The sequence below is a fragment of the Hyla sarda genome, chromosome 11 (assembly GCF_029499605.1).
Source record: "Hyla sarda isolate aHylSar1 chromosome 11, aHylSar1.hap1, whole genome shotgun sequence".
In the NCBI taxonomy this organism is placed as follows: Eukaryota; Metazoa; Chordata; class Amphibia; order Anura; family Hylidae; genus Hyla; species Hyla sarda.
The window spans coordinates 4,269,686-4,297,185 of record NC_079199.1 but is presented as its reverse complement, the minus strand read 5'-3'; the positions used below and the strand labels follow the sequence as shown (position 1 = coordinate 4,297,185).

The 27,500-nt window shown below is 46.0% G+C and overlaps 1 protein-coding gene across 7 annotated transcripts in view; it reads left to right on the top strand.

Annotated features, from left to right (window-relative positions):
• FOXN3 (forkhead box N3) overlaps positions 1-27,500 on the top strand; it is a 177,361-nt gene that overhangs the window by 118,722 nt on the left and 31,139 nt on the right. For all 7 annotated transcript variants that reach the window (XM_056546145.1, XM_056546144.1, XM_056546142.1 and 4 more), the window contains one exon: positions 14,275-14,339. In XM_056546145.1, the coding sequence (XP_056402120.1) occupies positions 14,275-14,339 (65 nt within the window). The remainder of the gene's footprint in view (positions 1-14,274; positions 14,340-27,500) is intronic.

Below are 27,500 nucleotides of genomic sequence, written 5' to 3'. Positions count from 1 at the left end.
CTGTATACTTGTATATACTTTGCTGTATAATTTGCTGTATACTTGTATATACTGTGCTGTATACTTTACTGTATAATTTGCTGTATACTTGTATATACTGTGCTGTACACTGTTCTGTATACTTTGGTGTATACTTTTCTGCATACTTGTATATACTTTACTGTGTACTGCATGCTGGGAGTTGTAGTTTTGCATTAGCCAGAGGCACACTGGGAAACACTAATCTGGACCAGTGCTCTCCAGCTGTTGCAAAACTATAACTCAGCTGTCCGGGCATGCTGGGAGTTTAGTTTTGAAACAGCTGGAGGCACCCTGGTGGGGACATTCTGACCAAAGACCGTTATGGTTTTGCAACAGCCATTGGCAACCTAGTTGGAGAACACTGGTCTAGACTGCTCCAGTTACGCCTCTGCTTTGAACAAGGTTTGAATTCACTGACAGCAAGCAGAGTAACGTTACAAAATAATGAAGACTTGTCAAAGTCTTGTTATAAAGTTGCAGAAGTTTTCTTCAGACCCCGGAGGCTCTTTATTATCTACACGGGCTCAGACGATTCCTTATAATAATCGGAGCCGAGCAGAATGGTTTATTTATTATGTTTTCTGCTCCTTTTCTTTTTATAATGAAGTTTGTCGGTGTCTCAGGAGCCGCATTCCATCACATGCCCAGACAATCAATCCGCCAGAGATACTACAACAGCTGGGCTGCAGGGAAGACTGCCGTAAGTGTGCCCGCGCAAGGCGATTAGCGTGATGGTAACCCTGGCAACTGGAGCGTCGCTATAGCAACACATAGCGGAGACAGGTGCAAGTTGCATCACAAGACTGTTAGTTGCCTGGCAAAAGAACATACCGTTAGCACGTATAACCGCACGGTTACCATGGCAACCCCCGAACCCCACGCAGCGCATACAGTTGGCTCCCAGCCTCGTCCTTGCTACCTGGTTTTTTGTCTGTTTTTAATAATTTCCTTTTTTTTTTTTTTGTGAAAAATCGCAACGGCATGAAATATCCAAAATGACAACTCGAGGTCAGATAGCTTCAGGAGGAAACGTCAGATTGAGGATTAGCACAAAGCTGGGGACAAAGTGCTCAGGAGGCAAAAATAAAGAAAAGCCCCCTCCCCCAATGCATTTAGGACGCCGAAGACGAGCGTAACCTTACACGTTCCATTACTTCTTTTGTCAGCGCTGCGGTGGTAGCCGTGCAATTTATGGGTTCACCCCTCAGGGAAGACAGGATAGAACCGTATGCTTCTCAGCTCTTTAGGTGGACACGGTACTTGTAGTCCGCTGGAAGCTTTTGTATAACTCAATTGTTGGGTCATGTTGTGTGCGAGTTGTTTTGTATATCCAGTTGACTGATCCTCTACAGAGTGATACATGTGTATACAGTATATGTGACTCTTTGTTACTATATATCCCCAATATTATCTATTCTGGTCAAAATTGTTACTTGGACTAGATCTATAAAATATTGAGTCTTTACCTCTATATTTAGGCTCCGCTTATCAAAGCTCCACTCCCTTAATCAAGTCTTTTCTTCCCTTATTGAGGTTTCACCCTCATTATCCATGCCCCCCCTTCCCTTTATTGAGGTCCTTCTCTCCTAATTGAGGTCCTTCTCCCCTAATCGAGGTCCTTTTCCCCTAAACGAGGTCCTTCTCCCCTAATCGATTTCCTTCTCCCCCATATCGATGCTCTTCTCCCCCATATTGATGCTCTTCTCTCCCATATCGATGCTCTTCACCACCGTATGGAAGCTCTTCTCCCCCATATCGATGCTCTTCTCTCCCATATCGATGCTCTTCTCCCCCATATTGATGCTCTTCACCACCGTATGGAAGCTCTTCTCCCCCATATCGATGCTCTTCTCTCCCATATCGATGCTCTTCTCTCCCATATCGATGCTCTTCTCCCCCATATCGATGTTCTTCTCTCCCATATCGATGCTCTTCTCCCCCATATTGATGCTCTTCACCACCGTATGGAAGCTCTTCTCTCCCATATCGATGCTCTTCTCCCCCATATCGATGCTCTTCTCTCCCATATCGATGCTCTTCTCTCCCATATCGATGCTCTTCTCTCCCATATCGATGCTCTTCTCCCCCATATCGATGTTCTTCTCTCCCATATCGATGCTCTTCTCCCCCATATTGATGCTCTTCACCACCGTATGGAAGCTCTTCTCTCCCATATCGATGCTCTTCTCCCCCATATCGATGCTCTTCTCTCCCATATCGATGCTCTTCTCTCCCATATCGATGCTCTTCTCCCCCATATCGATGTTCTTCTCTCCCATATCGATGCTCTTCTCCCCCATATTGATGCTCTTCACCACCGTATGGAAGCTCTTCTCCCCCATATCGATGCTCTTCTCTCCCATATCGATGCTCTTCTCTCCCATATCGATGCTCTTCTCCCCCATATCGATGTTCTTCTCTCCCATATCGATGCTCTTCTCCCCCATATTGATGCTCTTCACCACCGTATGGAAGCTCTTCTCTCCCATATCGATGCTCTTCTCCCCCATATCGATGCTCTTCTCTCCCATATCGATGCTCTTCTCTCCCATATCGATGCTCTTCTCTCCCATATCGAGGCTCTTCTCTCCCATATCGAGGCTCTTCTCCCACGTATGGAAGCTCTTATCCCCCATATCGATGCTCTTCTTCCCCGTGTCGAGGCTCTTCTCCCCTGTATGGAAGCTCTTCGACCCTGTATCGAGGCTCCTCCTCCCACATATTGAGGCTCCTCATCCCGTGTCGTGGCTCTTCTCTCCCGTGTCGAGGCTCTTCTCTCCCGTGTCGAGGCTCTTCTCTCCCGTGTCGAGGCTCTTCTCTCCCGTGTCGAGGCTCTTCTCTCCCGTGTCGAGGCTCTTCTCTCCCGTGTCGAGGCTCCTCATCCCCCGTGTCGAGGCTCCTCATCCCCCGTGTCGAGGCTCTTCTCTCCCGTGTCGAGGCTCTTCTCTCCCGTGTCGAGGCTCTTCTCCCCCGTGTCGAGGCTCTTCTCCCCCGTGTCGAGGCTCTTCTCTCCCGTGTCGAGGCTCTTCTCTCCCGTGTCGAGGCTCTTCTCTCCCGTGTCGAGGCTTTTCTCTCCCGTGTCGAGGATCCTCATCCCCCGCGTCGAGGCTCTTCTCCCTTCGTATCGAGGCTCCTCTCTCCCGTGTCGAGGCTCCTCATCCCCCGTGTCGAGGCTCCTCATCCCCCGTGTCGAGGCTCCTCATCCCCCGTGTCGAGGCTCCTCATCCCCCGTGTCGAGGCTCCTCATCCCCCGTGTCGAGGCTCCTCATCCCCCGTGTCGAGGCTCCTCATCCCCCGTGTCGAGGCTCCTCATCCCCCGTGTCGAGGCTCCTCATCCCCCGCGTCGAGGCTCCTCACCCCCCGCGTCGAGGCTCCTCACCCCCCGCGTCGAGGCTCCTCACCCCCCGCGTCGAGGCTCCTCACCCCCCGCGTCGAGGCTCCTCACCCCCCGCGTCGAGGCTCCTCACCCCCCGCGTCGAGGCTCCTCACCCCCCGCGTCGAGGCTCCTCACCCCCCGCGTCGAGGCTCCTCACCCCCCGCGTCGAGGCTCCTCACCCCCCGCGTCGAGGCTCCTCACCCCCCGCGTCGAGGCTCCTCACCCCCCGCGTCGAGGCTCCTCACCCCCCGCGTCGAGGCTCCTCACCCCCCGCGTCGAGGCTCCTCACCCCCCGCGTCGAGGCTCCTCACCCCCCGCGTCGAGGCTCCTCACCCCCCGCGTCGAGGCTCCTCATCCCCCGCGTCGAGGCTCCTCATCCCCCGCGTCGAGGCTCCTCATCCCCCGCGTCGAGGCTCCTCATCCCCCGCGTCGAGGCTCCTCATCCCCCGCGTCGAGGCTCCTCATCCCCCGCGTCGAGGCTCCTCATCCCCCGCGTCGAGGCTCCTCATCCCCCGCGTCGAGGCTCCTCATCCCCCGCGTCGAGGCTCCTCATCCCCCGCGTCGAGGCTCCTCATCCCCCGCGTCGAGGCTCCTCATCCCCCGCGTCGAGGCTCCTCATCCCCCGCGTCGAGGCTCCTCATCCCCCGCGTCGAGGCTCCTCATCCCCCGCGTCGAGGCTCCTCATCCCCCGCGTCGAGGCTCCTCATCCCCCGCGTCGAGGCTCCTCATCCCCCGCGTCGAGGCTCCTCATCCCCCGCGTCGAGGCTCCTCATCCCCCGCGTCGAGGCTCCTCATCCCCCGCGTCGAGGCTCCTCATCCCCCGCGTCGAGGCTCCTCCATCCCCCGCGTCGAGGCTCCTCCATCCCCCGCGTCGAGGCTCTTCTCCCCCGTATTATGTCCTGCTCTTATAGAAGTTATAATTTTCAGACAGCTGTAGAGCCGCAGGTCGGGGAGCGATGGCTCTGCGCCTTATCTGCGGAATTGATTCTCGTCCTTGACCCTTGCACCGTTTAACCTCAGAAACCGCCATGAAAAATTCCCTAAATCTGTCGCTGTGCAGTGGCCGAGGAGTCCGCACTTGGAAACGCCACTTTGCCGGCACCAATTAGCGCTGTGATTACTGAAAGAAGATTGCAATTTCAGGGCTAAAAGGACGGGCACGGGGCGAAAGGATTTGAAATGAGATTATGGCATTAGACGGCTCCGCGCTTTTGTTCCACTCATAATGCGACGATTTCGCTGGAGTAAGTGAAACAATACCGTTTGGAGATTGAAGTGGCGGATCAATCTCCTGCGGATTTCTTCAAGCGGCTGCCGCCAGACCTGACCTCTGCCTGGGGACGGTGGCGAATCAGGAATTAAGCTCCGCGCTGATCATTGGCGCAAAAGAGGAACACGTGAAAACTTCATTACACCTCTGATCCTGGAAAGTAATTTTAATAAAACATTTGTAATATTTATTTCTTTATTGTGTCTTTAAACTTTTGTTCGGCTAAACAATCCATTCATCTGCTAAAGAACTACAAGTCCCAGCACTTTATATACTACACAAGTTATCTGCCAGGTGAAGTGATGGAATAAGTGATTTAAATCTCCCAGCATTCCCTGCTGGTTCATGGTCTATATAGACATATTATATGTACACAGTTACCCCACCAGCAGAATAGTGAGTACAGCTCTGGAGTATAATACAGAATATGACTTAGGATCAGTACAGGATAAGTAATGTAATGTATGTACACAGTGACCCCACCAGCAGAATAGTGAGTACAGCTCTGGAGTATAATACAGGATATAACTCAGGATCAGTACAGGATAAGTAATGTAATGTATGTACACAGTGATCTCACCAGCAGAATAGTGAGTACAGCTCTGGAATATAATACAGGATATAACTCAGGATCAGTACAGGATAAGTAATGTAATGTATGTACACAGTGACCTCACCAGCAGAATAGTGAGTACAGCTCTGGAGTATAATACAGGATATAACTCTGGATCAGTACAGGATAAGTAATGCAATGTATGTGCACAGTGACCCCACCAGCAGAATTGTGAGTACAGCTCTGGAGTATAATACAGGATATAACTCTGGATCAGTACAGGATAAGTAATGTAATGTATATACACAGTGACCTCACCTGCAGAATAGTGAGTACAGCTCTGGAGTATAATACAGGATATAACTCAGGATCAGTACAGGATAAGTAATGTAATGTATGTACACAGTGACCTCACCATCAGAATAGTGAGTGCAGCTCTGGAGTATAATACAGGATATAACTCAGGATCAGTACAGGATAAGTAATGTAATGTGTGTACACAGTGATCTCACCAGCAGAATAGTGAGTACAGCTCTGGGGTATAATACAGGATATAACTCAGGATCAGTACAGGATAAGTAATGTAATGTATGTACACAGTGATCTCACCAGCAGAATAGTGAGTGCAGCTCTGGAGTATAATACAGGATATAACTCAGGATCAGTACAGGATAAGTAATGTAATGTGTGTACACAGTGATCTCACCAGCAGAATAGTGAGTACAGCTCTGGGGTATAATACAGGATATAACTCAGGATCAGTACAGGATAAGTAATGTAATGTATGTACACAGTGATCTCACCAGCAGAATAGTGAGTGCAGCTCTGGAGTATAATACAGGATATAACTCAGGATCAGTACAGGATAAGTAATGTATATACACAGTGACCTCACCAGCAGAATAGTGAGTACAGCTCTGGAGTATAATACAGGATATAACTCAGGATCAGTACAGGATAAGTAATGTAATGTATGTACACAGTGATCTCACCAGCAGAATAGTGAGTGCAGCTCTGGAGTATAATACAGGATATAACTCTGGATCAGTACAGGATAAGTAATGTAATGTATGTACACAGTGATCTCACCAGCAGAATAGTGAGTACAGCTCTGGAGTATAATACAGGATATAACTCAGGATCAGTACAGGATAAGTAATGTAATGTATGTACACAGTGATCTCACCAGCAGAATAGTGAGTGCAGCTCTGGAGTATAATACAGGATATAACTCTGGATCAGTACAGGATAAGTAATGTAATGTATGTACACAGTGACCTCACCAGAAGAATAGTGAGTACAGCTCTGGAGTATAATACAGGATATAACTCAGGATCAGTACAGGATAAGTAATGTATGTACACAGTGACCTCACCAGCAGAATAGTGAGTGCAGCTCTGGAGTATAATACAGGATATAACTCAGGATCAGTACAGGATAAGTAATGTAATGTATGTACACAGTGATCTCACCAGCAGAATAGTGAGTACAGCTCTGGAGTATAATACAGACTGTTGGCCGGTTGTTCTAGTGATTGAGTCTAGGACAATGACTCTTCCTGGCACTGAAGGGGTTAATCGAGCGGGGTACAGGGCTCCTTGTTACTGTGCTCATAAATGGTTCCTTAGTCTACAAGCCGCAGGGGAAGGAGGGAAAGTATCTGTACCCCCCCCCCCTCATATTTCAGAGTCGGCCGTCTCCATGGAGATGCATACCAGCGTCGTAAAATAATCCGAACCATGTGTGACAGAGGCGCCTGCAGCCATGGACGCCCTGCGCAAAAAGTGTCTCCGCGAGGACGACCCAGGACTGTGCTGCACAGCACCTGGGAATATAGACAGCATTACATGTCACTAAGGAACAGAGGGACAATGACCTGCTCAGTTGTGTATCTAAGCCTGATGTGTGATACTGTCTGCTAAGCTGCTGCATCTAAACCTATTGTCTGATACTTGCTGAGTTCTGTACTTAGACTTAGATACACTTTTCTGTAGACAGTATCATCAATGCCTAAGCAAATTGAGTACTACTGTATCTAATCCTGTCATATGATACTCTTGCTTAGCTTGGGTATCTAAGCCTATCATGTGCCATGCTGTCTGCTGAGCTGCTGTATCTAGTTCTATCTTATGCTTTGCTGTCTACTGAGCTGATGTATCTAAGCTTATTGTATGTGATACTGTCCTCTCAGCAAGGGTATCTAACCTAATCATGCATGATATTGTCTCATTAGCTAGTGTATCAAAGCTATAATGTGTGATACGATCTGTGAAGCTGCTGTATCTAATCCTATCATGTGTCTGCTGAGCATGGGTATCTAAGCAATCATGTGTGATACTGTCTGCTGAATTGCTGTATCTAATCCCATCATTTGATACTGTCTGCAAATCTGCTGTATCTAATCCTGTCATGTGTGATACTGTCTGCTGAGCTTGAGTATCCAAGCCTTTCATGTGTGATATTGTTTGCTAAGCCACTGTATCTAATCCTATTCTGTGAGATACTTTCAGCTGACCTGGAGTATCTAAGCCTGTCACATGCGGTAGTCATGGCGGCCATGTTTCCGGAGCCCCTCCCTCTGTATACAGTAGTTCCCACCCTCCCTGTGTATATCTTCTATAATGCATCTATTATAAGTGACTCAGTTCTCATCCCCCAGGGCCCGAGGTCGACAGATCGTCCATTGTGTGCGGTGTCCGTGGGCGCCCCGGCCCCGCTCGCCCTTTCCCCGCCCCCTGAATTCCTTCGGGATTTCTGGTTATAGATCTGGCCGGTATTGTCACCCAGCTTTCCTCGCATCCTGAATATGGGTGTCCATGGGCGCCGCGGCCCCGTTCGCCCATTCGCCTGCTCCATGTTTTCATTTGGGATTTCTGATTATAGATCTGGCCGGTATAGTCACCCGGCTTTCCTTGCATCCTGAATATTGGTGTCCATGGGTGCCCAGGCCCCACTCGCCCCTTCCCCGCCCCATAATTTCCTTTGGATTTCTGGTTATAGATCTGGCTGGTATTGTCATCCAGCTTTCCTCGCATCCTGAATATCGTACGATCTGCACTGTAATACCCATTGTATTCTTCCCTGTATTTCTAACATTCGTGAACCAGGAAGCTCAGGATGAAAATTTGTAAAATTCATTTGTCCTATTATTTGGCAGTGTGCCTCTAGCTATTGCAAAACTACAACTTCCAGCATGCCCAGACAGCCAGCGGCTGTCTGGGCATGCTGGGAGTTGTAGTTTTGCAACAGCTGGAAGCACATTGATGGTCTTGGCATGCTGGAAGTTGTAGTTTTACAACATCTGGAGGCACACTGGGTTCATCCAGGTATACTGGTAGTTGTAGTTTTGCAACAGCTGGAGGCACACTGGTTAGTCTAAGCATGCTGGGAGTTGTAGTTTTGCATCAACTGGAGGCACCCTGGTTGGTCCAGGTATGCTGGGAGTTGTAGTTTTGCAACAGCTGGAGGCACACTGGTTGGTTCAGACACTGGGAGTTGAAGGTTTGCAACAGCTGGAGGCACACTGGTCCAGACATTCTGGAAGTTGTAGATTTGCAACAGCTGGAGGTACACTGGTTGGTCCAGACATACTTGGAGTTGAAGGTTTGCAACAGCTGGAGGCACAGTTGTTGGAAAATGCAGGTATGTCCGTTTGTGCAGTAATCTTAATTGTATCACCGCAACATTTTTGTCACTGCGAATCCCAATTTTTGCTTGACTTTCCGGTCAGTTTTCACGTCCGCGCCCGGTCATGGTCACATGACTCATGGCTAAGTTTCACCTTGAAGCGGGAGCGTCCTCCCAGGACATTGGCGCGGAGCGATCCAGACCCTCGGACTCAGAACTGTTGACTTTCGCTAAGCGACCAGATGATTGTGATATTCGCCTCCGCAGACGCTGCTCCTCTTGTTTTGACAATCGCAGCGAAAGGAACGTAGCAAACGAGCCCGGACTCTCTATATCTGACTGGGCGTCTGGCAGCCGCAGTATAAACACTGCTCCCTGGTGTCTGGCGCAGTCCTGTGGCGAGGGGGGGATGTTACCGTGTTGTACCCAGATCAGGGTTGCGTCCGCCTTCGAAACGCGTTTCTCATTCGACTTATTTGTCCTTTGTATTTGGTAAGGTCAGGAGCGGATCGGCGCCTCGTGTAGCGGAGTTCATGATCCCGGGTTCGCCGGTGGGGTCACAATAGACCGTTACGATCTTCGCGGCATCTTCACACTTTGCGGTTCACCACTTCCTTCTCTCTTTTATACTGGTTATAAATAAAATGGTTCTCAGAGAAGTTTCCATATCTGGCAGATAAAACTTTATTTAAAGAGACAGTGACACAACGTATCCCCTTTCCCCACCGTTGTATTCTTTCCTGTATTTCTAACATTCATGAACCAGGAAGCTCAGGATGACATTTTGTAAAATGAATTCATCATATTATGTGGCAGTGTTTTCCAGCCAGGGTGCCTCCAGATATTGCAAAACTACAATTCCCAGCATGCCCAGACAGCCAACGGCTGTCTGGGCATGCTGGGAGTTGTAGTTTTGCCACAGCTGGAGGCACAATGGTTGGTCCAAGTATGCTGGGAGTTGTAGTTTTACAACAGCTGGAGGCACAATGATTGGTCCAGGTATGCTGGGAGTTGTAGTTTTGCAACAGCTGGAGGCACAATGGTTGATCCAAGTATGCTGGGAGTTGTCGTTTCGCCATAGCTGTAGGCACAATGGTTTGTCCAAGTATGCTGGGAGTTGTAGTCTTGCAACAGCTGGAGGCACAATGGTTGGTCCAGGTGTGCTGGGAGTTGTTGTTTTGGCCACAGCTGGAGGCACAATGGTTTGTCCAAGTATGCTGGGAGTTGTAGTTTTGCCACAGCTGGAGGCACAATGGTTGGTCCAGGTGTGCTGGGAGTTGTTGTTTTGGCCACAGCTGGAGGCACAATGGTTTGTCCAAGTATTCTGGGAGTTGTAGTTTTGCCACAGCTGGAGGCACAATGGTTGGTCCAGGTATGCTGGGAGTTGTAGTTTTGCAACAGCTGTAGGCACACTGGTTGGTCCGGGCATGCTGGGAGTTGTAGTTTTGCGGTTCACCACTTCCTCCTTTCTTTTATACTGGTTATACATTAAATGGTTCTCAGAGAAGTTTACATAAAACTTTATTTAAAGAGACAGTGACCCCAAAAAATAACTTTCTACATTCCGCATTTACCGGCGCCAGATTATTAGTTGTTCTAGTCGATCGGACGGTTATAAAATCTGCTTCTGCATAATGTTAATATGGAGTTGTTTTCCTATCTCCGCCGCTGCCGTGGCGTCCCCCTGAGGTTGCCCGTAAATCCCAGCTAATAAGCGGTCATCACGCCAGCTCGCCCTGATTTTACGATACGACCCCCTTTTTTTTTTTTATGGGTCCTCGACGACCGCAGAGACAAAGTTCCCAGAGTTCCATTTGTCTCTGCTAACGAGTCGTCGCTTTAATCACGTTGTTTAGTTAAATGGCCTCGTTAGGGGGGAAAAGAGCCACGCGAAACCACACGGAGAGGCGAGACCGCCATAAACAGAGCGCGCTCCACGCCGGAGAGCAGCTATTCTGCGCTGGTGATTACGGCGATTCAGAGTCTGTTCACGTGCATGAGATTTATTGTAGAAAACAAATCATCTGACGCATGTGAAATAAAGCTCAGCGAAAAAACGGAAATCCCTTTTGGTTGCAGAAATTTCTCCCGATTTCTTTCACTTGGAAATCGACCTGCAGCGCGGAATTTACATTTGCCGTATGTCAGTTCTTGCGTCGGATCAGATACAGATTTTCTGGGGGAACCAAAATCTGCAGGTGATGAGGATTCTGCTGCAGATATTCCGTAGCTAAATCTGTAACTGTGGAATACATTGATTTAAATACTTAGATTTTAATTTTTTATAATACATAAATAAAATTTTCCTCAAATTATCAATTTTTCTAATTCCTCAGCAAAGACAGGGATTGCGGCGTAAAAAAAATCCTGCAGCATTTCTGTAGCTGCAAATATGCACCAAATTGTGTTGCTACGAATCCTTAAAAAAAATCTCTGTTGTGGATTATGCTGTAGAACACTTTCCCAACTAGTGTGCCTACAGCTGTTTAAAAACTACAACTCCCAGCATACCTGGGCAACTTCTGGAGGTCCACAATGTTGGCTGTCCGGGCATACTGGGAGTTGTAGTGGATTTTGATGCAGTGTAGTGTTTCCCAACCAGGGAGTCTCCAGCTGTTTCAAAACTACAACTCCCAGCATGCCCGGGCAGTCAACGGCAACTTCTGGAGGTCCGCAGTTTTGACTGTCCGGGCATGCTGGGAGTTGTAGTTTTGCAACATCTAGAGGTCCACAGTTTGGAGACCACTGACCTAAGGGATCTTTTTTGGATGAGCTGCAGATCAGTTGCAGAAAATCTGCACGTGTGGATTATGCTTTAAAGCAGTATTTCCCAACCAGGGTGCCTCCAGCTGTTTTAAAACTACAACTCCCAGCAATGGCAATTTGGAGGTCCATGGTGTTGGCTGTCCGTGCATGCTGGAAGTTGTAGTTTTTGCAATATCTGGAGGTCCACAGTTTGGAGACCACCGATCTAAGGGATCTTTTTTAGATCAGCTGCAGAAAATCTGCTGGTGTGGATTATGCTTTAAGGGAATGTTCACACTTTTTTTTGCGTTTTTGCGGGGTTTCTGCTGCGTATTTGAAAGGGGACGGGCTCTTCTCGGCTGTCCACAGCAGAATTTACGCTGCGGAAAATCCGCCGCAAGCCCCATTGAAGTCAGTAGGAAAATCTGCTACAGACAGCCGTGAAGAGCCCACCCACTTTCAAATACGCTGCGGAAAACCTGCAAAAACAAATAGCGTTTGAACGCACCCTTAAGCAGTGTTTCCCAACCAGGGTGCCTCCAGCTGTTTCAAAACTAAAACTTCCAGCATGCCCAGACAGCCAACGGCTGTCCGGGCATGCTGGGAATTGTAGTTTTGAAACAGCTGGAGGCACCCTGGTTGGGAAACACTGCTGTAAATCCTTTAGAATTTTTTTGTGGGTGCAAAATCCATTTTGCGCCAATGGGGAAAATCCACAATAGAGTGAATTTTTTATTTCACCACAGATCAGTTTCACAGTGCGCAATTGTGCAGATTTGTACAGCTCCTCGTGGCTTCAATCATAAACACTATGTAGAACATGCAGTGTATCCGCCGCGTGCGCCCGTGCCGCTACTGTGCTCTGCGTAGCGAACGTTCTGTGGAAAATCGGACCTGTATAATATTAATACTTTAAGGGGCCCTCCGGCCATCACAATATGTCACTGACCACAAGAGGATATGACTATATAATGATAGGATGCGATTGGCGCAATATCAGAAGAGGGCGGAGTCTGGGGCCCATTTACTGGTTGGAAAAAAGTTGACGTGTAGCCAAAAACTTTTAGAAAGTAAGAGAAAAAATAAAAGTGACTTATTCTACGGAATGGATCTGACCTCCGAGCGGAGTCATTTGCTGCCATTGTTCTTGTGGTGTCAAAGGCGAATTGTGATGGTGTCAGCGCTCGATGTGGACGCCGCGATAAACGCCTTTTGTTTGGGACGAGATTCACTTTGTCTGCAGGAGACACGACATGAATGAGAGACCCTGAAGTGTGCCGAGGAGGGGCCTTGGGGACAGGACTGTGACTCATTGCCCCATAAACCCATAAAGAGCGGCCACAATGTCCGAAACCGCCAGACACGCGCGTGGGCGTAGATCACTGTCCGAATCCGCAATCATGTCACCTGTCTGGAAATGAGTGAGCGTCACCTATTCGCCATAAATACCATCGATTTCGTGCTATATTGTATAGGGCGGTAAATCAGGGGACTGGGCAAGATGGGTGGGTAACAGTTTGCTACATGCCAGAGATTTGGGGTCAGTTTTTGGACTCTATTAACCCTTTGTCTATTTGATACTTCACAACAATTAAAATAGCTCTTGTGAAAGCTGAATGAAAAACCTATATGTCACACAGCTTTCACATGTGTCTCCCACCCAACTGTTCAGGCCCCTGAATGGCGAATCTTACACAATGACACCTTCTCTGCCCCATAACTTTGCATGAGTGCTGGATTTGCCATTCAGGTGTTAAAAAAGTAAGTGATAAATGTTACTTTATGCATTATTGTCTCATGGTTCCCCAATGGGAGTTGGAGTTGTTGTTGTTTCTGTTGCCCTTGGTTACCACAAAATAAACTTGCTACAATGTATCCTATGCGGAGGGTACACCGGATCTGTGTTGTATCCAAGGGCAACCACTGTAATCCAGGCTCAAGTTTAGAAGCCAAAATGTTAACAATGTGATCAGGAAGAACCGCGGCGGAGGACGTGACGCCCGATACGTGTTTCCTGCAGAGTATTGATACAATGTATTTCTTATTCCTGCAGAGTATTGATACAATGTATTTCTTATTCCTGCAGAGTATTGATACATTGTATTTCTGCTTTTCTGCAGAGTATTGATACATTGTTTTTCTTATTTCTGCAGAGTATTGCTACATTGTATTTCTTCTTTCTGCAGATTGTTAATATTTTTTCTTCTCTTTCAGCTGATTATTGATACATTGTATTTTTCCTCTTTCTGCAGAATATTGATACATTGTATTTTCTCTTTCTGCAGAATATTGATACATTGTATTTTCTCTTTCTGCAGAATATTGATACATTGTATTTTCTCTTTCGGCAGAATATTGATACATTGTATTTTCTCTTTCTGCAGAATATTGATATATTGTATTTTCTCTTTCTGCAGAATATTGATACATTGTATTTTCTCTTGCTGCAGAATATTGATGCATTGTATTTTCTCTTTCTGCAGAATATTGATACATTGTATTTTTCCTCTTGCTGCATAATATTGATACATTGTTTTTATTTCTGCAGAGTATTGCTACATTGTATTTCTTCTTTCTGCAGATTGTTAATATTTTTTCTTCTCCTTCTGCAGATTATTGATACATTGTATTTCTTCTCTTTCTGCAGAATATTGACACATTGTTTTTCTTCTATTTCTGCAGCACATCGGTTCCTCCTTTGTGGCCAGGAAGCAACTTCTTCAAGAAAAATGGAGCTTTGCTTCAAGGTAAGACCCCTAACCTCCCACACCCCTCCCCTTGGCGTCCATCTTTGATTGGGTATGGCGCCTGCTGCTGGTGTCATGGTGGATTTCCTTCTTCTTTCTCTTTCTCGTCTCTAGATTGAGTTTAGTTCTTGTATACTTTTCCTTTATGACTCACGAGTATAGATAAGTGTTGCAAAGCTACAACTCCCAGCATGCCCGGACAGCCTTCGGCTGTCCGGGCATGCTGGGAGTTGTAGTTTTGCAACAGCTGGAGGCACACTGGTTGGGCAACACTACTGTAGAAAAGTGAGGCCTGAAAGCCTTTGTCGCATCTCCAGGGCCGAGGCGCGGCGTTGTTGAAAACTCGGTAATTTGCATAAAGATTAAGGCTGTTTACTTTTTATGGAGACTGTAAAACGAATGAGGTTTTGGCTCCTGCACATCCACATGTTGTTACAGGCCGAGCGTGTCATCTGTGATGTCATCGGTGACCGGCGCCGGATGCTGGGAGTCGCCCTGTGTATTTTGGGGGTAGTACGCTGTGAATACAATAAGGTTCTCCATGGCAACAAAGCAAGAAGTACAATGAAAGAGAAACACAGAACTGAATTGGCGCTGCTTCCATCGCTTCGGTTTTACCAATATTAGGGTTAGCGGCCCTTTAAGGACAGAATTTTCCTCACACCTGTGCCCGGCCGTTCCGATTGCCCGTGTAGATACGGAGTCGCCGACAACAAAGAAATGGGAGACAACATTTTTTTTTTTTTATTTTTTTTCGGTAATCGTCCGTCCGGCTCCCACCTCCTAACTAAACAGGCTAAAGTTTAGTGGCGCAGTTTGGTCGCCGTAGCAACCGTGAGGTGTGGCTGCAAATTACAGGGTGAAAGCACGCTACCGGTTAAATGCTAGGTGTGTACACTGCCATTATCTGCAAGCTGATGCCCTGGAACCGCCGTGTCAGCGCCTTAACCCTTACTGCTCCGGCCAGAGCTGAGGTCGCAGGATGTCGCTTTTTGCACCAGAATTTTTTTTAAAGCTGTCGATAAACCCTGAAGAGCGACTCCGGCCGACCCCAAGTGTACAAGCAATCGAAGCACCAAGTGTGCACTTGTACTCAGCAGGAAGAGCGGGATAACCTGCTGAGCTTGTACATACCTGTTCCCTCCAGACTGTTCTATACCCCCCCTTCCCGTATCCCTCTGCCCCCCTTCTTCACAGCCCGCTTTTCCAGAACTCTGACTTCCAGAGCCCTCTGCTCCAGTTCTGTGCCCCCGTCCCCTCTTCTACACAGCCCCCTCTCTCCCTCCTCCAACATTTTATGTCCACCCCACTCCAGAACCCTCTGCCCCTCCCCCACTCCAGAACCCTCTTCCCCTCCCCCACTCCAGAACCCTCTGCCCCTCCCCCACTCCAGAACCCTCTGCCCCTCCCCCCACTCCAGAACCCTCTGCCCCTCTCCCACTCAAGAACCCTCTCCCCCCACTTCAGAACCCTATGCCCCTCCCCCACTTCAGAACCCTATGCCCCTCCCCCACTCCAGAACCCTCTGCCCCTCCCCCCACTCCCGAGCCCTCTGCCCCTCCCCCCACTCCCGAGCCCTCTGCCCCTCCCCCCACTCCCGAGCCCTCTGCCCCTCCCCCCACTCCCGAGCCCTCTGCCCCTCCCCCCACTCCCGAGCCCTCTGCCCCTCCCCCTTTCCCGAGCCCTCTGCCCCTCCCCCTTTCCTGAGCCCTCTGCCCCTCCCTCCACTCCAGAGCCCTCTGCCCCTCCCCCCACTCCAGAGCCCTCTGCCCCTCCCCCCACTCCCGAGCCCTCTGCCCCTCCCCCACTCCAGAGCCCCCTCCCCCCCACTCCAGAGCCTTCTGCCCCTCCCCCCACTCCAGAGCCCTATGCCCCCCCCCCCACCTCATTTGTATGGTCACCTTAAAATTTACAGGTATAACTTGTCCATAGGATCCTGCACAATAGAGGAAATAAATAGTAAATCGATTATTATCCTTATTTCTGGGCTCTGGATGTAGGATCCATGTGTCTCTGTATCTCTGGTAAAGTTCTTGGGTCACCATTTGGTCGCCCTGGATTCTTCTTCTTCTCATTGATGATAATAAATCCCTCGGCTGCTCTTCTACCGATCTATGTGTCTCCATGGTTACAGACTACACACAATCCCCCGTGTAGTCACAGATCTATGTGTCTCCATGGTTACAGACTACACACAATCCCCCGTGTAGTCACAGATCTATGTGTCTCCATGGTTACAGACTACACACAATCCCCCGTGTAGTCACAGATCTATGTGTCTCCATGGTTACAGACTACACACAATCCCCCGTGTAGTCACAGATCTATGTGTCTCCATGGTTACAGACTACACACAATCCCCCGTGTAGTCACAGATCTATGTGTCTCCATGGTTACAGACTACACACAATCCCCCGTGTAGTCACAGATCTATGTGTCTCCATGGTTACAGACTACACACAATCCCCCGTGTAGTCACAGATCTATGTGTCTCCATGGTTACAGACTACACACAATCCCCCGTGTAGTCACAGATCTATGTGTCTCCATGGTTACAGACTACACACAATCCCCCGTGTAGTCACAGATCTATGTGTCTCCATGGTTACAGACTACACACAATCCCCCGTGTAGTCACAGATCTATGTGTCTCCATGGTTACAGACTACACACAATCCCCCGTGTAGTCACAGATCTATGTGTCTCCATGGTTACAGACTACACACAATCCCCCGTGTAGTCAGAGATCTATGTGTCTCCATGGTTACAGACTACACACAATCCCCCGTGTAGTCAGAGATCTATGTGTCTCCATGGTTACAGACTACACACAATCCCCCGTGTAGTCATAGATCTATGTGTCTCCATGGTTACAGACTACACACAATCCCCCGTGTAGTCACAGATCTATGTGTCTCCATGGTTACAGACTACACACAATCCCCCGTGTAGTCACAGATCTATGTGTCTCCATGGTTACAGACTACACACAATCCCCCGTGTAGTCAGAGATCTATGTGTCTCCATGGTTACAGACTACACACAATCCCCCGTGTAGTCACAGATCTATGTGTCTCCATGGTTACAGACTACACACAATCCCCCGTGTAGTCACAGATCTATGTGTCTCCATGGTTACAGACTACACACAATCCCCCGTGTAGTCACAGATCTATGTGTCTCCATGGTTACAGACTACACACAATCCCCCGTGTAGTCACAGATCTATGTATCTCCATGGTTACAGACTACACACAATCCCCCGTGTAGTCACAGATCTATGTGTCTCCATGGTTACAGACTACACACAATCCCCCGTGTAGTCACAGATCTATGTGTCTCCATGGTTACAGACTACACACAATCCTCCGTGTAGTCATAGATCTGTGTCTCCATGGTTACAGACTACACACAATCCCCCGTGTAGTCACAGATCTATGTGTCTCCATGGTTACAGACTACACACAATCCCCCGTGTAGTCACAGATCTATGTGTCTCCATGGTTACAGACTACACACAATCCCCCGTGTAGTCACAGATCTATGTGTCTCCATGGTTACAGACTACACACAATCCCCCGTGTAGTCACAGATCTATGTGTCTCCATGGTTACAGACTACACACAATCCCCCGTGTAGTCACAGATCTATGTGTCTCCATGGTTACAGACTACACACAATCCCCCGTGTAGTCAGAGATCTATGTGTCTCCATGGTTACAGACTACACACAATCCCCCGTGTAGTCATAGATCTATGTGTCTCCATGGTTACAGACTACACACAATCCCCCGTGTAGTCACAGATCTATGTGTCTCCATGGTTACAGACTACACACAATCCCCCGTGTAGTCACAGATCTATGTGTCTCCATGGTTACAGACTACACACAATCCCCCGTGTAGTCACAGATCTATGTGTCTCCATGGTTACAGACTACACACAATCCTCCGTGTAGTCATAGATCTGTGTCTCCATGGTTACAGACTACACACAATCCCCCGTGTAGTCACAGATCTATGTGTCTCCATGGTTACAGACTACACACAATCCCCCGTGTAGTCAGAGATCTATGTGTCTCCATGGTTACAGACTACACACAATCCCCCGTGTAGTCATAGATCTGTGTCTCCATGGTTACAGACTACACACAATCCCCCGTGTAGTCACAGATCTGTGTCTCCATGGTTACAGACTACACACAATCCCCCGTGTAGTCACAGATCTATGTGTCTCCATGGTTACAGACTACTCACAATCCCCCGTGTAGTCAGAGATCTATGTGTTTCCATGGTTACAGACTACACACAATCCCCCGTGTAGTCATAGATCTGTGTCTCCATGGTTACAGACTACACACAATCCCTGTAGTCAGATCCTGCGGACGTGTCTTGTTCCTCGTGGCCGTGGATTCGGTAGATGTTTGATCTTTCGCTGTTTTCACCGATGTGAAGGGGACGTTGGTGTTACAGGAACAAAGAAGAAATAAACTCCTCACCGTCTGGCGTAGGAGCGAGCGCCGCGACGACCAATTTCAGCCTCTTATTTTCTCTTGTCCTTAAATAGTTGACGCGAGGCCAAATTCTTGTCCAGTTATGGCGGGATGAAGCGTTCCCGCTCCTGGGTCTTAATTCACTTGTTTATAAATAATGATCTTGCAGCTGCCGGCGGCCAAAGCGCCCAAAATCACGCATCCATCACTGCGTCCTGCCAGCCGCGCTAAAAACCAGTCCCTGGCCGGAGTAAATGACTCGGCTCAGCACGCCAATGGTCGCCTGCGCTCAGCGCCGGAGTCGTCTGCTCATTGGGAGATTTTATTGAACTATTTTTCAGCCCCATCTGCGTCAGGGAAAGTTTGGTGACTGCCGCTGGTCCATAGGGCAGGTCAGCTATTCCAGATCCTGAGCTGCTCATAGTCCTGCATTATAGGAAGGACATGCCATTCAGGAGGCTGGGAAAGCTGAGTTGTACAATGATCTTACATTTCTGCCTTTTTTAATGCTCTTCTACTATATTAATGCTTTTCAGTAGTCTGGGAAAGCTGGGTATAGTCGCATACATAGGAATCCTGTCAGCAGATGTTCTGCATATGGAGCTGATCTGTCTGTATAGAGTTTGTTCCAGTCGGAGTCATGTGACCTGCGCAGGGGCGAACAAGTCAGACGTTACGGATGTCTCTCGTGTCTGAACATGTAAGGAGCCAAACCGGTTTATGTGGACTCAGCTGAAGAAAGATGTCACTCTGTATACTTCACCCTCCCCCACATTGACCCCACCAGCAGAATAGTGAGTACAGCTCTGGAGTAGAATACAGGATATAACTCAGGATCAGTACAGGATAAGTAATGTAATGTATGTACACAGTGACCCCACCAGCAGAATAGTGAGTACAGCTCTGGAGTATAATACAGGATATAACTCAGGATCAGTACAGGATAAGTAATGTAATGTATGTACACAGTGATCTCACCAGCAGAATAGTGAGTACAGCTCTGGAGTATAATACAGGATATAACTCAGGATCAGTACAGGATAAGTAATGTAATGTATGTACACAGTGACCTCACCAGCAGAATAGTGAGTACAGCTCTGGAGTATAATACAGGATATAACTCAGGATCAGTACAGGATAAATAATGTAATGTATGTACACAGTGATCTCACCAGCAGAATAGTGAGTACAGCTCTGGAGTATAAAACAGGATATAACTCAGGATCAGTACAGGATAAGTAATGTAATGTATGTACACAGTGACCTCACCAGCAGAATAGTGAGTACAGCTCTGGAGTATAATACAGGATATAACTCAGGATCAGTACAGGATAAGTAATGTAATGTATGTACACAGTGATCTCACCAGCAGAATAGTGAGTACAGCTCTGGAGTATAATACAGGATATAACTCGGGATCAGTACAGGATAAGTAATGTAATGTATGTACACAGTGACCTCACCAGCAGAATAGTGAGTACAGCTCTGGAGTATAATACAGGATATAACTCAGGATCAGTATAGGATAAGTAATGTAATGTATGTACACAGTGACCTCACCAGCAGAATAGTGAGTACAGCTCTGGAGTATAATACAGGATATAACTCAGGATCAGTACAGGATAAGTAATGTAATGTATGTACACAGTGACCTCACCAGCAGAATAGTGAGTACAGCTCTGGAGTATAATACAGGATATAACTCAGGATCAGTACAGGATAAGTAATGTAATGTATGTACATAGTGACCTCACCAGCAGAATAGTGAGTACAGCTCTGGGGTATAATACAGGATATAACTCAGGATCAGTACAGGATAAGTAATGTAATGTATGTACACAGTGACCCCACCAGCAGAATAGTGAGTACAGCTCTGGAGTATAATACAGGATATAACTCAGGATCAGTACAGGATAAGTAATGTAATGTATGTACACAGTGACCTCACCAGCAGAATAGTGAGTACAGCTCTGAAATTTAACTCTCATTTTTACGTGTATATTAACTCTATAATGGATGTGTCTTTGATGACCGGTCGGCTGTTCCTGTCCTGTAGTGTTTCTATACTATGAACCATTCCGGAGGGGTCTCAGCTTTACCTATGTATTCTAATGCTGACCCCCCCTATAATCTGGCGTTTTCACTTCCCCCTTGGATGCCAGATTAAAGGAATTGCGCCGTATTCGAGATTTGCGGTATAATTGAGGGTTTTGTGATCTGGCTGATTGTTTCCTCGCGGTGACTATATCCGACTCTGCTGCTATTTATCCAATATCTTCTCCGGCGCTGACCTTGGGAAGGCGTCTATTTATAGCGGGTATGATGGCTCGTCAGGGTTTATCTTGTCGTATTCCTCCTGACAGCGGCTGCAGATGATACGCGCAGTGTTCCCCCTCTGCCTGGCGCTCTATCGATCACACCGCACGTTAAGTGGGCGAGCGCTGGGAATGAGACAGGTCCCCGCGGAGGCTCCGATACACGATCGCTAATACAATTTTAAGTACATCAGCAATGGCTGTTCCTACAGCTTGTGCCCTTTAGCAGCCTTATTCTATTACAGAGCGAGACCCTGACAGAATGCGGATATTAATCCCACCCCCCAAAATATGGAAGCCCTACAGTCGTCCTCTTCTGTTCCCTGGAAAGCTGGGTGACAACCAATATGGCCGCCATCCCAGACCCCACAGAGGTCATTATTCTAATTTCTGTCTTACTTACTGGGTGCTCTTACGTTTTAGGGTACAGCCGCATGTGTCAGATTCGCTGCGCATTTTACAGAAAATCTGCAACTCTAATAGTAGAAGCAAAGTGGACGAAATACATGTAAAAAAAATCAGTGCAAAATTTATACAAAAAAATTGACATATTTTCTGATTTTATATTCTTAACGTGTCAATAATAGATCAGTGTACCCCGGCATGCTGCAAGTTGTGGTTTTGCAACAGCTGGAGACCCACAGACTGAAGCTATTACAACAGCTATTTCCAGACAGTTGGACATGCTGATAGTTGTAGTTTTACAACAGCTGGAGGCACCCTGGTTATCAAACACTGCAATAGATGTTATGGATTCACTGCAGTTTTGTTGCATATATTAAATCCTCAGCGTGTCACTAAATGTTAAGGATTCACTGCGGTTCTGTTGCAGATTTAAAATCCTCAGCGTGTCAGTAAATGTATGTATTCACAGTGGTTTTATTGCAGATTTTATATCCTCAGAGTGTCAGTAAATGTTATGGATTCACTGTGGTTCTGTTGCAGATTTTAAATTCTCAGCGTGTCAGTAAATCTATGGATTTATGGCAGATTTATTGCAGATTTTATATCCTCAGCGTGTCAGTAAATGTATGGCTTCACTGCGATTTACTATTGCAGATTTTGAATCCTCAGTGTGTCAGTAAATGTTATGCATTCACTGCAGTTATGTTGCAAATTTTAAATTCTCGGCGTCTCAATAGATGTCACGAATTCACTGCGGTTTTGCTGCAGTTTTAAATCCTCAGCGTGTCAGAAGATGTCATAGATTCACTGCGGTATTGTTGCAGATTTTCATCAATGACTTCAATGGGGGAGTTAAAATCCGCAGCTGTTGTAAAGTTTATGCAGCAGATTCGCAGGAAATTTGCAACTGTGGATTTGAAATTCTTTGATTGTATGTTTTTTTTCCACCCGATCTTCAAAATATTTGCATATTTGTCTCCATTTCCACACTGTTTGGCGAAGATTTTCTGCTGCTGAAAATCTGCCATATTTCTAGGGCGTGCTGCCGTACCATCTGGAGGTCCACTCTTTGGAGACCACCGCTTTACCTTCATCCAGGGGTATCTTTGTCCAGGGCTGAATCGCTGCAGATTTTGACTTCTCTATTAAAGTTGAGAAAATCTGCAACAAATCTGCAGCGCTTCAGTCCTGTGTGAACATACCCCAAATGCTCCTCTTAAAGGGGTACTTCGGTGAAAAACTATTTTTTTTTAAATCAACTGGTGCCAGAAAATTAAACAGATTTGTCAAATTAATTCTATTTAAAAATCTTAATCTTTCAGCTGCTGTATGCTCCACAGGAAGTTGTGTAATTCTTTCCAGTCTGACCACAGTGCTCTCTGCTGCCACCTCTGTCCGTGTCTGGAACTGTCCAGAGCAGGAGAGGTTTGCTATGTGGATTTTCTCCTACTCTGGACAGTTCCTAAAATCCTAAAATGGACAGAGGTGTCAGCAGAGAGCACTACTGTGGTCAGACAGAAAAGAAATTCAAAAAGAAAAGAACTTCCTGTGGAGCATACAGCAGCTGACAAGTACTGGAAGGATTACGATTTTTAATTAGAATTCATTTACAAATCTGTTTAACTTTCTGGGCACCAGTTTCTTTAAATAATTTAGTATTTCACCGGAATACCCCTTTAAGTTTTTGCTGCACCGGACATCCTGGAGGTGATGACAGAACGTCCTGTGAGCTCAGATACATATATAGGATGTCATGAAATCTCTTTATAAGTCCTTGCCGGTCCGGCCACGATGCTGCGCCGTAATTCGCTTTCCATTAGCAGAGAGGAAAGGAGGTCATGGATGTTAGCCGGGCGTTTCATTGGTCGCCGACAATAAGAGGTGCCCCCCCCCCCCCTCTTCCTCTCCTGCACAATAGATGACTGTACGGCTTTCACTGGGCCGCTGCTACAAATACCTCTTGTCACAAGTGATCAGCGTCGCGCTGCCGGCGAGGGGGGATAGAAGCGGAGGCAGTGCTCTTGTCCCAGGCCGGGCCGGGCGTATTGCGGTGTGGGGCCACTCTACCTATTGTCTGTGTGATCACTGACCCGGCTGCAATCCCACTTAATGCAACAAGGCTGGAAACGCGTCGGCTGCTTTCATAGCGGATTCCTGGAAATGGAAGGATCAATGTAAAATGTCTATTCCCTATGTACAGGAACATATCACCATACCATGAACTACTCCTTTATGCGCAAAACTACAACCCCCGTGTTCATCCATTAAATTACGTTAAAAATAAAATGGATAAATCTGAATGAGCGACCAATAAGAACGCAAATGTTTATTGATTTATTTATTTACTAAGTTAAACAATTATTTATTTATTTCCTTAATTTTATTTTTTTATTTATTTACTTAATTATTTATTTACTTAATTAATTAATATTATTATTTTAGAACGTTCCCCCTACCCAAAACATTCCTACATTCCCCATGTATGATATAAGTGGAGCGCAGCGGACAGAAGCCGTTAAAATGGATAAAAGTGAATGAGCGACCAATAAGAACGCAATTGTTTATTGATTCATTTATTTACTTAGTAAAAAAAAATGTTTATTTATTTACTTAATTTTATTTATTTACTTAATTATTTATTTATTTACTTAATTAATCAATATTATTATTTTAGAATGTTCCCCCTCCCCAAAACAATCCTACATTCCCCATAAGTGGAGCGCGGCGGACAGAAGCCATTAAAGGGGTATTCCAGGCGAAAACTTTTTTTTATATATATCAACTGGCTCCGGAAAGTTAAACAGATTTGTAAATTACTTCTATTAAAAAATCTTAATCCTTCCAATAGTTATTAGCTTCTGAAGTTTTCTGTCTAACTGCTCAATGATGATGTCACGTCCCGGGACGTGAGTCATCAGAGAGCAGTAAGACAGAAAACAACTCAACTTCAGAAGCTAATAACTATTGGAAGGATTAAGATTTTTTTAATCAAAGTAATTTACAAATCTGTTTAACTTTCCAGAGCCAGTTGATATATAAAAAAAAGTTTTGGCCTGGAATACCCCTTTAAATTGTTCTATAATAAAAAATGGAAAAAACTAAATGAGCGACCAATAAGAACGCAATTGTTCATTGATTTATTTATTTACTTAGTCGACATTTTTATTTATTTATTTACTTAATTTTATTTTTTATTTATTTTCTTAATTATTTATTTACTTAATTTTATTTATTTATATAATTATTTATTTACTTAGTTAATTAATATTATTATTTTAGAATGTTCCCCCTCCCCAAAAAATTCCTACATTCCCCATAAGTGGAGCGCGGCGGACAGAAGCCATTAAATTGTTCTATAATAAAAATGGATAAAACTGAACTACCAGTAACCAATAAGAATGCAATTATTTATTTCTTTGTTTATTTATCTATTTATTTAAAAAAAAATTTGTTTGTTTTTTAAATTTGTATTTTATTTTAATTAATTTATTTTAATTAATAAATTTTATTGTTTATTCTTCTATTTATTTTTATATTTTTTTTTATAACTGTTTTTTTATTATTTTGCGAAGGATCTAAACTTTACAAAGACAGAAGTTATTCAGTGCTAACAAATAGAAAACTAAAATTTTATTACTGGAAACCAATTTTTACGTTTATTTTTGTGGCGTTCAGCCTGCAGTGTAAAGAATGGAGGTTACGTGAAGGTTCCAGCCTCTGCTGCGTACGGGCTCCACCGGGGAACCTACTGTCTGCGCGGTTGGGTAGATATTCGGTAGTGTTGTGAGACTACAATTCCCACTGTGCCATCGGTCAGGGGATGATGGGAGTTGTAGTTCTGTACCTGATAGAGAGCGTGCAATGTCCTATATATAAGGATAAATAAAAATTTAAAAAACTCCATTCTTTAAAGGGGTACTCCGCTGAAAAACTTTTTTTTTTTTTTTCTTTTAAATCAACTGGTGCCAGGAAGTTAAACAGATTTGTAAATTACTTCTATAAACAAAATCTTAATCCTTCCTGTACTTATTAGCTGCTGTAAACTACAGCGGAAATTCTTTTCTTTTTGGAACACAGAGCTCTCTGCTGACATCATGACCACAGTGCTCTCTGCTGACATCTCTGTCCATTTTAGGAACTGTCCAGAACAGCATATGTTTGCTATGGGGGATTTCCTTTTACTCTGGACAGTTCCTAAAAATGGACAGAGATGTCAGCAGAGAGCACTGTGCTCGTGAATTTCAGCAGAGAGCACTGTGCTCGTGATGTCAGCAGAGACATCTGTGTTTCAAACGGAAAAGAGATGCCACTGTAGTATTCAGCAGCTAATAAGTACAGGAAGGATTAAGATTTTTTTAATAGAAGTAATTTACAAATCTGTTTAACTTTCTGGCACCAGTTGATTTACAAAAAAATAAAATAAGTTTTTCACCGGAGGACCCCTTTAAACTGCAAACAGTATCCAGAGAAATGAAAAAAACAAAACAAAAAAATAGTAAAATTTAAGTTTACAATGTGACTTCTCCTTTCATGACTTCAGTACAGTAGAGCAGTGTTTCCCAGCCAGTGTGCCTACAGCTGTTGCAAAACTACAACTCCCAGCATGCCCGGACAGCCGTTGGCTGTCCGGGCATGCTGGGAGTTGTAGTTTTGCAACAGCTTCATTTGCAGTACACAATGTAGCAGCTTATTAACTTTCTTTAGTTTTTCTATTTTTTCCCGTGTCGCCATCTTGCTGCGCGGCTTCACTTTCATTTTGTCGTGATCCGGATAATCGCAGGCAGCGGCGGTTCTAGGAATGGGGCAGGGCCGGCTTATCCGTTGCACTGTGTTCTGTTGATATGGCGGTTGAGTCGTTTGTTGCCATGGAGATGAACTCGTTCTGCAGGTTGTCACACTACACCCAGTGAGTCACTCAGAGCAGGCGGGGAATACAGCGAAGAAACTGCGAGACGAGCGTCGGGATCAGATACTGTGTGTCTATACTGATGTCTAGGGATGTCACCGCTGATCTCTAGTGATGGATAGGCTGTATTCTCAGTGATGTCACTGCTGATCTCTAGTGAATGGATAGGCTGTATTCTCAGTGATGTCACCGCTGATCTCTAGTGATGGATAGGCTGTATTCTCAGTGATGTCACTGCTGATCTCTAGTGATGGATAGGATGTATTCTCAGTGATGTCACCGCTGATCTCTAGTGATGGATAGGCTGTATTCTCAGTGATGTCACTGCTGATCTCTAGTGATGGATAGACTGTATTCTCAGTGATGTCACCGCTGATCTCTAGTGATGGATAGGCTGTATTCTCAGTGATGTCACCGCTGATCTCTAGTGATGGATAGGCTGTATTCTCAGTGATGTCACCGCTGATGTCTAGTGATGGATAGGCTGTATTCTCAGTGATGTCACTGCTGATCTCTAGTGATGGATAGACTGTATTCTCAGTGATGTCACCGCTGATCTCTAGTGATGGATAGGCTGTATTCTCAGTGGTGTCACCGCTGATCTCTAGTGATGGATAGGCTGTACTCTCAGTGATGTCACCGCTGATCTCTAGTGATGGATAGGATGTATTCTCAGTGATGTCACCGCTGATCTCTAGTGATGGATAGGCTGTATTCTCAGTGATGTCACCGCTGATCTCTAGTGATGGATAGGCTGTATTCTCAGTGATGTCCCCGCTGATCTCTAGTGATGGATAGGCTGTATTCTCAGTGATGTCACCGCTGATCTCTAGTGATGGATAGGCTGTATTCTCAGTGATGTCACCGCTGATCTCTAGTGATGTCATCGCTGATCTCTAGTGATGGATAGGCTGTATTCTCAGTGATGTCACCGCTGATCTCTAGTGATGGATAGGCTGTATTCTCAGTGATGTCACTGCTGATCTCTAGTGATGGATAGGCTGTATTCTCAGTCATGTCACCGCTGATCTCTAGTGATGGATA